Source organism: Bubalus kerabau, chromosome 15 (genome assembly GCF_029407905.1).
Source record: "Bubalus kerabau isolate K-KA32 ecotype Philippines breed swamp buffalo chromosome 15, PCC_UOA_SB_1v2, whole genome shotgun sequence".
Classification (NCBI taxonomy): Eukaryota; Metazoa; Chordata; class Mammalia; order Artiodactyla; family Bovidae; genus Bubalus; species Bubalus kerabau.
This window is the reverse complement of record NC_073638.1, coordinates 52,437,932-52,450,204: the sequence shown is the minus strand read 5'-3', so window position 1 is coordinate 52,450,204 and position 12,273 is coordinate 52,437,932. Positions and strand designations below refer to the sequence as shown.

The 12,273-nt window shown below is 44.0% G+C and overlaps 1 protein-coding gene across 2 annotated transcripts; it reads right to left on the bottom strand.

Annotated features, from left to right (window-relative positions):
- Window positions 1-1,075: 1,075 nt before the first annotated feature.
- On the bottom strand, window positions 1,076-4,732 carry LOC129628259 (folate receptor beta-like). Of its 2 annotated transcripts, none has more exons than XM_055547677.1 (5): window positions 4,591-4,732; window positions 3,314-3,487; window positions 2,084-2,272; window positions 1,836-1,971; window positions 1,076-1,685 (listed from the first exon to the last, which is right to left on the bottom strand). In XM_055547677.1, the coding sequence occupies exons 2-5, from the start codon at window positions 3,461-3,463 to the stop codon at window positions 1,399-1,401; spliced, it is 762 nt and encodes a 253-aa protein (XP_055403652.1). In that variant the 5' UTR covers window positions 3,464-3,487; window positions 4,591-4,732; the 3' UTR covers window positions 1,076-1,398. The 2 variants fall into 2 exon arrangements, with proteins under 2 accessions (XP_055403652.1, XP_055403651.1); XM_055547676.1 differs by having other exon boundaries at window positions 4,642-4,727.
- Between the last annotated feature and the right edge of the window lie 7,541 nt (window positions 4,733-12,273).

Below are 12,273 nucleotides of genomic sequence, written 5' to 3'. Positions count from 1 at the left end.
GGTTCCCACTGCCGCCAACTCAGGCCGCTGTCAGAGGATCCCCTTTAACCTGGGAATTTTCACTTTGCTGAATAGAATCTGTGTCTGGGTCAATTTCAATGAGTTCCTTTCTCTGTTTCAAATATACAGTGACTTTACCCAGCTGGAGCAAAACCAGGGATGTGGAGAGGGGTCTGTAGGGCCTTCCAGACAAGATAAACGTAATGACTGAGACCCACCCACACGCGAAACAGTGTCTCAAGACCTCTCCAGTAACCCAATTACTCGTCCTCTAATCTGTGGCCAACTTCCCCCTTCAGTTACCTCTTGTTATGAGGAGGCGAGAGAGATCTAGACTGAGTTTTCACTCCTGGCTTCTAGTTTCAAGTTGAGAACACCACCTGCCTGGAGTTCTCATTCAGGTACCTGCGCCTCTCTGAAGATAGCTGTGGTTGGGATGTGGAGACAAAGGCTTCCTCCAAGGGGAAGCCGGAGACCCTGAGATAAACTGAGGCCCAGTTCCTGGGGACTGTGTAACGACAGAGCAGTCCTCCAGGAGAGGCACACCTACCAGTCCTGGAGGGGACAAAGGTACCTACCAATCCTGGAGGGGACAAAGGTGTCGGGGATAGTTCCCGCCTCTGAGAAGCCCTAAGAGTTTCCGCCCCTCTTTCAGCCACGCTTCCAGGACTCAGCAGGGCTGAACTAGGGCTAGAATCTGCAGTGTTTGCTCTGCAGGAACCTCACAAACTGCCCTCTTCTCTGAGGTGCCAAGCCCCAACTCTGCCCCTTCAGTCAGTATCATGGGTGAATTTGTTTACACACACACACACCCAGCCTTCCCTGGACTCCAATCCCCAGTTTTCCCATATCAGCACAAGGGAGCACAGAGCCTGGGGAAAAGGCCTTCCTCTGGGACCCAATATAAATAATGAAGTCCTGGACTTGGCTGTCTCATTTGAGGCTACAAGGGCCACAGGATCCCTGAGGACTAATAATGTGCAGGCACCGGGCACACATGCTTTCTAGGCAACATTTCACAACTATGAGAGAAGGAAGGATTATTATCTTCATTTTATCGAGAAGGAAACTGGTTTAAGAAAAGTTAAGCAACTGATTTATTTTCACATAGTGAGTAGCAGAACAAGCTCATGTTTTGTTTCTCTAATCTGAAGGAATCCAAAAACTGTGGAATCTGCCTTCTACCACACACAAACTCAGAACCAAAATAATTCATCAGACTCAGATGTGTTGGTCTATTTATTAGAACTGGCTGTCGGAGAAACCCCAAGCCCCATCCTGGAGCAGGAACTGGATGACAAAGGGATGGGTGATGAATGGAAGCATGCTGACAGCTCCCTCATTTGTGGGAGCTGAACTGAGCCCAGCCTGGTCATCAAACCTGGGGACAGGCTGGACTCAGTCATACAGCCAGAGTGACAGCATCAGGGCCAGGCAGAGCAAGAGAGGTCTAATTCCCTGGGGCCAGGCCTCAGCAGTCAAGGCCAAGGCATAGAATCTCGCCACCTCCTCGTTGGGGTTGCCCAGGGCAGGGTCGAACCACATCTGGATGCAGCGGCCACTGCCCCGGCTGTAGTTGCTGAGCTTGTAGGAGTGACTCCAGAGGCCCTCACACAGGGCTGCAGGTGTGGGGAAGTAGGCCTCAAATGTGCGGCAGATGGTCCCAGTTGGACACTTATTAGATCCTGCAGGGGGAGAGAGGGTGGGCACATACATTCTGTCCCTAGGCCTAAAGCTTAACTCTGGCCATCCCTAGGAATCCTTGCTCAACCCCAAATCCTCAGACCCCCTTTCTCCACCCCACACCTCCATCTCCCCGCCCCCCCAGCCCTCACCTGAGGTCCAGTCCCAGCCCCTGTGCCAGTTGCCCTTGCAGGTGTAGGAGGTGCGGCAGTCTTCCCACCAGCTCTGACAGTCCTCTTTGCACAGGGGCACGTTCAGGAACCGTTCTTTGCGCCACTTCTGGTTCACCTGGGGGAGAAGGTAGGGGCAGGGAGGCTCAGTCAACCAAGGATGTTGGTAGGAGCAGCTGTGACTGAGTTGGGGGCAGCCTGCTGGGGTGAAAGGAGGGAGACCCCAGTACCTCCTGGATCCAGGGCCCCAGATTGGGTGAGCACTCGTACAAACAGTTGTCCTGAATGAAGTGGCGCTGGCAGGCAGGTTCCATCTTGCCACAGTGGTCCCAGGTAAAGTTATACAAGGAGGAGGTGTCCTTGTGCAGCTCCTGGCTGACTCTGGCAGAGCAGCAGGCGTTCTTCTTCCAGGGGGTGCACTGGGTCGGGAAGACATGAGACTAATTGCCTCCAGACCACAAACTCTGCCACCTCCAGCCTCTTCCCATTTGGCTCTTCTTGCTCTCCTGTCTCAGGCAGGTTGTCCTAAGAATGTTCACTATTAGGACCCTTCTGTCCTTGGCCTCCAGAAACTCCTGTCTTGGGGGAGACACAGTTACAAGACTGATGGGGGCAGTGAGAGCCTGGGAGAAGCCCTGTCTTGGGAACACAATAGCTATCATTTATACAGTGCTTGACACTTCATACAAAGTAATTTATTTATTCCCTAAAAAATAATTACTGAGTACTTATTTTATGCAAGTTACTGTTCCAGATGCTGGGAATACAGAAGAGAACAAAACAGGCAGATATATATGTTCTGGTCAAGGGAGACAGTAAGAAGCTAAAAGGGAAAAAAATCAGGATCTGATCAATTTTATGGATAAAATTACAGCAGGGAATAGAAATATGGAATGATTGTTGAAATTTGAAAGAGGGTGGTTGTATTAAGCCTCATTGGAAGGTAGCTTTTCGAGCAGAGGAGGAAAGGTGTGCTGCATCACAGCATGCAGTAATATATGTTGACATCTCTCACCTTTTAAACCCCTGGGAGTGCCCACCTAAATCCTACCCCCACCCCATCACAGGGGCAAGTCCTGTCCAAATCCTCTGGGTGTCCATGTGCTTCTCTGGTCCTCAGTGTCCTCCTTTGTATCAGGTGGAGGAGAACATCATCTACCCATATCGCGGGACCTCTGGGAATACGAAACCATGCACAGAACACACATGACACCTGGGAGGCGCTCAGTAAGTGTTTATTCCACGTTATTGCCAACTTGGGATCCTATTCTGAGCAGGCCACCTCTAGAATCACATCAACTGCACCCCCATCCTGCCTTCATCTTCTCCCACAATGGTAACTCAGGATGTGAGTGTGTAGTGGAAGGGCTTGACCCCTCAACCCCTCCCCCACCACCCTGACTTCCTCTTCCTTGTCTGAACAAGCCCCCTCCCAACCCAGAGCCACACTCCATCCTCACTTGGTTGTGTAGCTTGTCCTCAGGGCCGGGTTCTGCCTTGTGGTGCTTGGCATCCATGCAGACGTTGAGCAGGTCTGTCCGGGTCCGGGCACTGCACACAGAGGTCATCCAACCCAGAAAAAGCAGAAGTGGTGTCAGTTTCCAGGGCATGTCTTTCCTTTCCTGCAGAGTCAGCTGTGGAGGAGACCAAAGTCTGAAGGGAGAGAGCCCCTCGCAGGGTCCCCCCTTTGCCTCCTGCCCCAGTCTCCCCAACTCCACGGTGAAGGATGGGGTCAGACCCTGTTCCTTCAGTGTTGGGGTCCTGAGGCTCCTTGAGGCTGGAGTAGAGAAGATTGGCAAGGGCACCGGCTCCCTCACCGTAGGCTTGGGGAGCTCAAAAGGGGATCTGGGATTAGATTCCCTGGGAGAATCTTCCCAAGTTGGAGGAGACTCCTTGTGCCCCTACCTTCTCTCTGGAGTGACCCAAGAAAAGTAACTAAATAATTCAGGTCCATGCTCTACTCTCCAGAAGAGGACACAGCCTCATCCTGTGTCCAGCAAGTGCTCTGCCTTCACACCCTTGATCACCCAGGTTTCCATGCCAGCTTAGAAACCCTGTTACCCTGGCATGGCAGTGACCCAGCTCTGCTGAGTTCTCCGGTTCAGCATGAGGATCAAGCGAGGTACCAAACAGCATGGTGATGGTTAAATGATACAGAAATGACGAGGGGGGTTGTTTTTAAACAGCTTTGCTTTCTCAGGCTTTTTCCTTCCCTATTTTCTGAAAATCATTTCCTTCCATCATGACTCTGGTCTCCTCAGCGACTTCTGGACAAATTAACCAGATCCCTGCCTTTATCCTTCAAAGAACAAATGCAGGATCCTAAGACAAGGGACAACATAAAAGTCCCCCACATTGGAGTTGCTAACCGGACAAGAACTTAAAGTCATGGGAGACACCCAGCAAAAGCGACAGCCCCCTACTCTGTTCATGACTGCCCCTCACCTTCCACCCCCTCACCCACCTCCTGCATAACAGATCTGTTCCTTTAGACTGTCACCGAGGGACCTAAGAATGGATAATGGATACCTCTCTCTCCCTCACCATCCCCCATGTTGTTGCTCCCCAAGCCCTGGCAAGGGACTCTCCAAAAATTCTTTCTGGAATTCACTTCCATTGGCTCTGTGTTTGGAGTAAGGTCTTCCCTCCTCCAATTTCTTCCCCTTTAAGTCACCTTCCCCACAGGAGCCAGAGTGCTCTCTCTAAAGAGAGATGTGTCCCTGCCCTATGTACCAACCTGCCAACTCTCCTGAGTGCCCGTCGCACTTCCCTCCTTGGGGCAACTTGCCTGAGCCTCCTTTGCTACGAGGGTCACACGCAGCTCTGACTGGATTGGCCTTTCTCCAGGCTGGCAGCAGCTCTGTGGTCTCTGTCCTCAGCGCAGGATAGACTGACTAAGAGCTCTGGTAAGTATAGATACAATTTCCTCTTTCAGCTTCTCCTGCTCTTCCTTCTCTTTGGATCCCACCCTCTCCAAGGTTCCTTTAGTCTGTCAAGTGAGCCATTCGTGTTTACACTCATCTCTCTATTTGTTAATTTAGTCATTCCAGGGTCCACACATTCAACATTCATCAAAATCTAGCGTGGGCTTCCCTGGTGGCTCAGTGGTAAAGAATCCGCCTGCCAATACAGGAGACATGACTTCAATCCCTGATCCAGGAAGATCCCACGTGCCTCGGAGCAACTAAGCCCGGGCACCACAGCTACTGAAGTCTGCCCTCTAGAACTTGGGAACAACAACTTGGTGAGGAAGAACCCAGGCTTTGCAGCCAGGATGGAACCCGGTGATAGCTCCATCTCTCCCACAGCTATAGGAAATATTACTAAATCTTTCTCAGCTTCAGTTTGCTCACAAGAAAACTGTTAAGAATTATATGTAGAAAAGTCTGTCATATACTGAGTGGGCTTAAAAAAAATTTTTTTTTCAATTTAACTATGTGTGTGTGTGTGATGTCACTCAGTTGTGTCCAACTCTTTGCGACCCAGTGGACTGTAGCCCACCAGGCTCCTCTGTCCATGGAATTCTCCAGGCAAGAATACTACTGGAGTGGGTTGCCATGCCCTTCTCCAGGGGATCTTCCTGACCTGGGGATCAAACCCAGGTCTCCTGCACTGGAGGCAGATTCTTTACTGTCTGAGCCACCAGGGAAGCCCATTTAACTCTAGTTGATTTATAATATTGTGTTAGCCTCAGGTATACATCTTCATATTCTTTTCCATTGTAGGTTATTACAAGATTATTTTCCATTGTAGGTTATTACAAGTGTGTAGCTGTTAGTCCCATACTCCTAATTTGTTCTTCTCTATCCCCTTTCCCATTTGGTAACCATAAGTTTGTTTTCTATGTCTGTGACTCTGTTTCTATTTTGTAAATAAGTTCATTTGTATTGTTATTATTTTAGCCACACCACACAGTAATGTATTTTTTTTAGATTCCATATATAAGTGATATCATATAATATTTGTCTTTTTCTACCAGACTTATTTTACTTAGTATGACAATCTGTACATCCATTCATATGCTTCAAATAGCAATATTTCATTCTTTTTTATGGCTGAGTAATATTTTATTGTGTGTGCATCAGTTCCTCAGTGTTGCTCAGTCATACCCGACTCTGCGCCCATGGACTGCAGTCCACCAGGCTTCTCTGTCCATGGGATTTTCCAGGTAAGGATACTGGAGTGGGTTGCCATTTCCTTCTCCAGGGGATCTTCCCAACCCAGGGATCAAACCTGGGTCTCCTGCACTGCCAGCAGATTATTTACTGACCGAGTTATCAGGGAAGCCCCTGTGTGTGTATATGTGTGTGTAAAAACATATGTATACACACCACATCTTCTTTATCCATTCATCTGTTGATGGACATTTAGGTTGCTTGAGAAGACTTGAATGGCAGAAATCAGGTTAATTTATGAGCAACCAGATGAACCAGCTAGAAATTGAGGTATAGAAATCAAGGGTCACAGAGAAAAATTGTCTCGAATCTGATAAATGATAATACCTCACCATCTACCATATCTGTAAACATAATTAAGCAATTTTGTAATCTTTTAAACAAATGTGGTAAAATATAGACTACTGAAAATTTACTGTCTTAACTATTTTAAGCTTATAGTTCAGTGGTGTTAAGTATATTCATATTTTTGTGCAACACATCTCTAGGCCATTTTCATTCTGTAAAACAGAAACTCTATTTCCATTATATCAGCAGTCCCCCATTACCTCTTCTCCCCAGTCGCTGGCAATGGCCATTCAATTTTTTATGTTTATGAATTTGGCTACTCTTTTTGTTGTTGTTGTTCAGTCACTCAGTCGTGTCCAACTCCTTGCAACTCCATGGACTGCAGCACGCAAACCTTCTCTGTCCATCATCTCCCGGAGCTTGCTCATACTCATGTCCATTGAGTTGGTGATGCCATCCAACCACCTTGCCCTCTGTCATCCCCTTCTCCTCCTGCCTTCAATCTTTCCCAGCATCAGGGTCTTTTCCAATGAGTCAGCTCTTTGCATCAGGTGGCCAAAGTTTTGGAGCTTCAGCCTCAGCATCAGTCCTTCCAATGAGTATTCAGGATTGATTTCCTTTAGGATGGACTGGTTGAATCTCCTTGCTGTCCAAGGGACTCTCAAGAGTCTTCTCCAACACCACAGCTCAAAAGCATCAATTCTTCAGCACTCAGCTTTCTTTATAGTCCAACTCCTACATCCATCGGAGAAGGCAATGGCAACCCACTCCAGTACTCTCGCCTGGAAAATCCCATGGACAGAGGAGCCTGGTAGGCTGCAGTCCATGGGTCACTAAGAGTCGGATACGACTGAGCGACTTCACTTTTACTTTTCACTTTCATGCCTTGGAGAAGGAAATGGCAACCCACTCCGGTGTTCTTGCCTGGAGAATCCCAGGGATGGGTGAGCCTGGTGGGCTGCCGTCTACAGGGTTGCACAGAGTTGGACATGACTGAAGTGACTTAGCATCACATCCATACATGACTACTGGACTAGATGGACCTTTGTTGGCAAATAATGTCTCTGCTTTTTAATATGTTCTCTAGGTTTGTCATAGCTTTTCTTCCAAGGAGCAAGCATCTTAATTTCATGGCTGCAGTCACCATCTGCAGTGATTTTCCCTCATATAATTGGGATCACACATTATTTGTCCTTTTGTGTCTGTCTGATTTCACTTAGCCTAATGCCCTAGGGTTCATCCACATGTCAGAATTTCATTCCTTTTTATAGCTGAATAATATTCCATTGTATGTATACTACAATGGCTAATATTTTATCCATTCATCCATCCTTGGACATTTGAACTGCTTCCACATTTTGGCTATTGTGAAGAATGCTACCATGACATTGTTTGTTTTTTTTTTGGCCACGCCACGTGGCATATGGGATCATAGTTTCCCTGCCAGGGATTGAATGGCACCCTGTGTGTTGGACATGCAGAGTCCAACACTAGACCACCAGGAATGTATCCTGAAGAATGCTACTGTGAACACAGGTATACAATTATCTCTTTGGGACACTGCTTTCGATTCTTTTGGATATATAACCAGAAATGGAATAGCTGGATTGTATGGTAATTCTATTTTTAATTTTTTAAATTGTAGCATGCAGGGTCTTTTAGTGTCAGCCTGCAAACTTTTAGTTGTGACACGTGAGATCTAGTTCCCTGATCAGGGGTCAAACCCAGGCCCCGTGCCTTGGGAGCTTGGTGTCTTAGCCACTGGATCACTAGGGAAGTCTCTCTATTTTTAATTTTGAGGAACTATCATACTGTTTTCTAAAATGGATGCACAATTTTATATTTCCACCAACAGTGTACAAGAATTTCAATTTCTCCACATTCTGGCCAAAATGTATTAATATCTTCTGTTGGTTTGTTTGTTTCTTTAATAGTAGCCACCCTAGTGGGTATGAGGTGATATGTAACTGTGGTTTTAATTTGCATTTCTCTAATGATTAGTAATGTGGAACATTTTTTCATATGCTTGTTGGTCATTTGTATATCTTCTTTGGAGAAACATCTATTTGTGTTATTTGCCCATTTTTTAATCAGTTTACACTTGTTTTGTTGTTAAATTATAGGAATTCTCAATATATATTCTGGGTTAACTTATCAGACATATGTTCTGATTCTGTATTCTGTATGTTGCCTTTTTATTCTTTTGTCTTTTGCTGCACAGAAGTTTTAAATTTTGATGTAACTCAATTTATCTTTTTTTTTTTGTTACTTTTGCTATATCTAAGAAATTATTGAAGCTCTTCCCCTAAGTTCTCTTATAGCTCTTATGTTTAGGTCTTTGATCCATTTTTGAGTTAATTTGTGTGTGGTGTAAAATAAGGTTTCAACCTAATTTTTCTGCATGTAAATATTGAGTTGTGCCCCAGCACCATCTCTTGAAAAGATTATTCTTTCCCCTATTGCATTGTCTTGGCACTGTTGTCAAAAATCTGGGCTCTAGGTTCTATCCTATCTATCTTCTGCTACTCCTGCTTTGTCTTATTATTGTTTGTAGTAAGTTTTGAAATCAGGAAGTGTGAGTCTCCTCAAATTTGCTGAACTCACTTGTTAATAATCATGTGTTTGAGGGTTCCTTAGGATTTTCTATACAGAATGTCATGTTATCTGTGAATAAAAATAGTTTTACTTCTTGCTTTCCAATTCATGTGTTTCTTATTTCTTTTTCTTCACTAAGAGCCCTGGCTACAACCTTTATACAGCATTGAATAGACAAGATGAGAGTTATAATTGTCTTATTGCTGATCTTAGGGATAAAGCCTTTTGGCTTAGAACAGGATGTTAGCTGTGGGTTTTTCATAGAAGTCCTTTATCATATTGGGGAAAATCCCTTCTATTCCTAGTTGGTTCAGTGTTTTATTTTGTTTTTTTTTAATTAAAGGATTTTGTCAAATGAAGTTCTTGCATCCACTGAGATGATCATGTGGTTTGTATTTTATCCTAGTAATATGGTGTATTAAATCAATTGATTTTGAGATGCTAAACCAAGTTACATTCTTTAAATTCTCCCAGTTGGTATTGGTGTATAATCCTTTTCTATATGCTGCTGAATTCTTTGATGTTTTGTTGAGATTTACATCTTTATTCATAAAAGATGTTGGTCTGTAGTTTTTTTTCTTGATATTGTTTAATTTTATGAGTTGGGGGGTGTTCTCTCCTTTTTTTTTTTTTTTAAAGAATTTGCGAAGGATTGGTATTCATTATCCTTCAAACATTTGGTAGAATGCATCACTGAGGCCATCTGGGCCTGAACTTTTCTTTGAGGAAGTTTTAAAATTACTAATTCAGGGACTTTCCTGGTGGCCCAGTGGTTAAGATTCTGAGCTTCCACTGCAGGGGGTGCAGGTTCTGATCCAGATACTAAAATCCCGCATGCCAAGGCATGGTCAAAATTAATTAACTAATTGATTTAAAAAAAAACTAATTCAATCTCTTTACTTTTTATGCCTGCTAAGTCACTTCTGCTGCTGCTGCTGCTGCTGCTAAGTCACTTCAGTCGTGTCCAACTCTGTGCAACCCCATGGACTGCAGCCTACCAGGCTCTTCCATCCATGGGATTTTCCAGGCAACAGTACTGGAGTGGGATGCCATTGCCTTCTCCGTAAGTCACTTCAGTTGTGTCCAACTCTTTGCGACCACATGAACCATAGCCTGACAGGCTCCTCTGTCCATGGGATTCTCCAGGCAAGAATACTGGAATGGGTTGCCATTTCCTCCTCCAGGGGATCTTTCCGGCCCAGGGATTGAACCCAGGTCTCCTGCATTGCAGGCAGATTCTTTACTGTCTGAGCCACCAGCAAAGCCCCTTTACTAGCTTCCCTGGTGGCTCAGAGGTTAAAGTGTCTGCCTGCAATGTGGGAGAGCTGGGTTCAATCCCTGGGTCAGGAAGATCCCCTGGAGAAGGAAATGGCAACCCACTCCAGTATTCTTGCCTGGAGAATCCCATGGACAGAGGAGCCTGGTGGGCTGCAGTCCATGGGGTCACAAAGAGTTGGACACGACTGAGGGACTTCACTTTAAATATTTTACTTATTTGTGTGTCATCTTTGATAGTTTGTGCTTTTCTAGGAATTTGTCCATTTCATTTGTGCTATGTTATCTATTGACTTACAGTTGTTCATAATATTCTGTTACAATGCTTTTTATTTCTGTGAGAATAATAGTAATATCCCTTCTTTTATTCCTGATATTAATAATTTGATTCTTCTCTCTTTTTTTCTTGAAATCAATGTAGCTAAAGATGTATCAATTTTGTTGACTTTTTCAGAGAACCAACTTTTGGTTTTCTTCATTTTCCCTGTTGTTTTTCTATCCTCTGTTCCATTTATTTTTGCTTTACTCATTATTTCTTTCGTTTTGATGGCTTTGAGTTCATTTTGTTTTATTTAGTCTATTTTTATTTTTTTAAGGTAATAGGCTAGGTTACTGATTTTAAATCTTTTTTTTTAATATAGGCTTTTATAGCTCTAGATTTCCCTCTAAACAATGCTTTAGCTGTATCCAATAAGTTTTGATCTTTTAAAAATTGTATTTATTTATTTTATTTTTGGCTGTGTTATGTTTTCATTGCTGCCTGTGGGCTTTCTCTAGTTGTGAGGAGCAGGAGCTACTTTCTAGTTGCCATGTGCAGGCTTCTCATTGCGGTGATATCTTTTGTTTTGGAGCACGTGCTATAGGCCTGAGGGTTTCAATAGCTGTAGTGCCAGGGCTTAGTTGCTCTGTGGCCTGTGGGATCTTTCCAGACCAGGGATCGAACTTGTGTCCCCTGGCAGGCAGATTCTTAACCACTGGACCACTGGGGAAGTTCCATAACATAATATATATATTTTTAAAATTTTGAGTTCTAACTGTTCATTGGGCTTCCTTCGTGGCTCAGCTGGTAAAGAATCTACTTGTACTGTGGGAGACCTGGGTTCGATCCCTGGGTTGGGAAGATCCCCTGGAGAGGGGAAAGGCTACCCACTCCAGTATTCCAACCTGGAGAATCCCATGGACTGTATAGTCTATGGGGTTGGAAAGAGTCGGACCTGAACTATTCATTGCTAGTATGTGGGAAGGCTAGATTGACTTTTGCTTATTGACCTTACATCCTCCAACTTTGTTATAATCACTTATTAGTTCCAGGAGTTTTTTGGTCAGTTCTCGCAGATTTTCTACATAGGCGAACATGTCATCTACTAATAAAGACACTTATTTCTCCCTCCCTAACTTGTATAGCTTTAATTTCTTTTCTCATCCTAAGCGTTGATTAGAATTTCCAGTATCCTGTTGAAAAGGAGTGGTAAGAAGAGACATCCTTCTTGGGAAAGCCTCAAGTTTCTCACTATGACATATGATGTTAGCTCTAGGGCTTTTTGTAGATATTCTTTATCAAGTTGAGGAAGTTCTAGTAAATTTTTAATTTCAGTTATTGTACTGTTCTGCTCCAGAATTTTCTATTTCCTTTTTAAATAATATATATCTCATGGATATTCTGTATTTGGTGAGATGTCATTTTCATATTTTCCTTGACTTCCTTAGACCCAATTTCCTCTAGTTCTTATTTATAATACCTGATTTAAAGGTATTATATCTTAATACCTTATCTTTGTCTAATAAGTCCAACATCTGGGCTTCCTCAGGGACAGTTTTTATTGACTACTTTTTTCTCTTTGCTTGAGACATGCTTTCATATTTCTTTATATGTCCAACATTTTTTGCTGAAAACTGGATATTTTAAATAATGTATGTGAAAACTTCAGAAATCATATCTTTTCAACCAGAGCTTGCTGTTAGTGCTGTTTATTTGTTTATTGATTTTCATGGACTACTTCTAAAAAGTCTGTTCTGGTACATGGTAGTCACTGAAGTTTCTGCCTGGTTAGCTCAGTTGTCAGCCAATGATTGGACAGAGCTTTCCT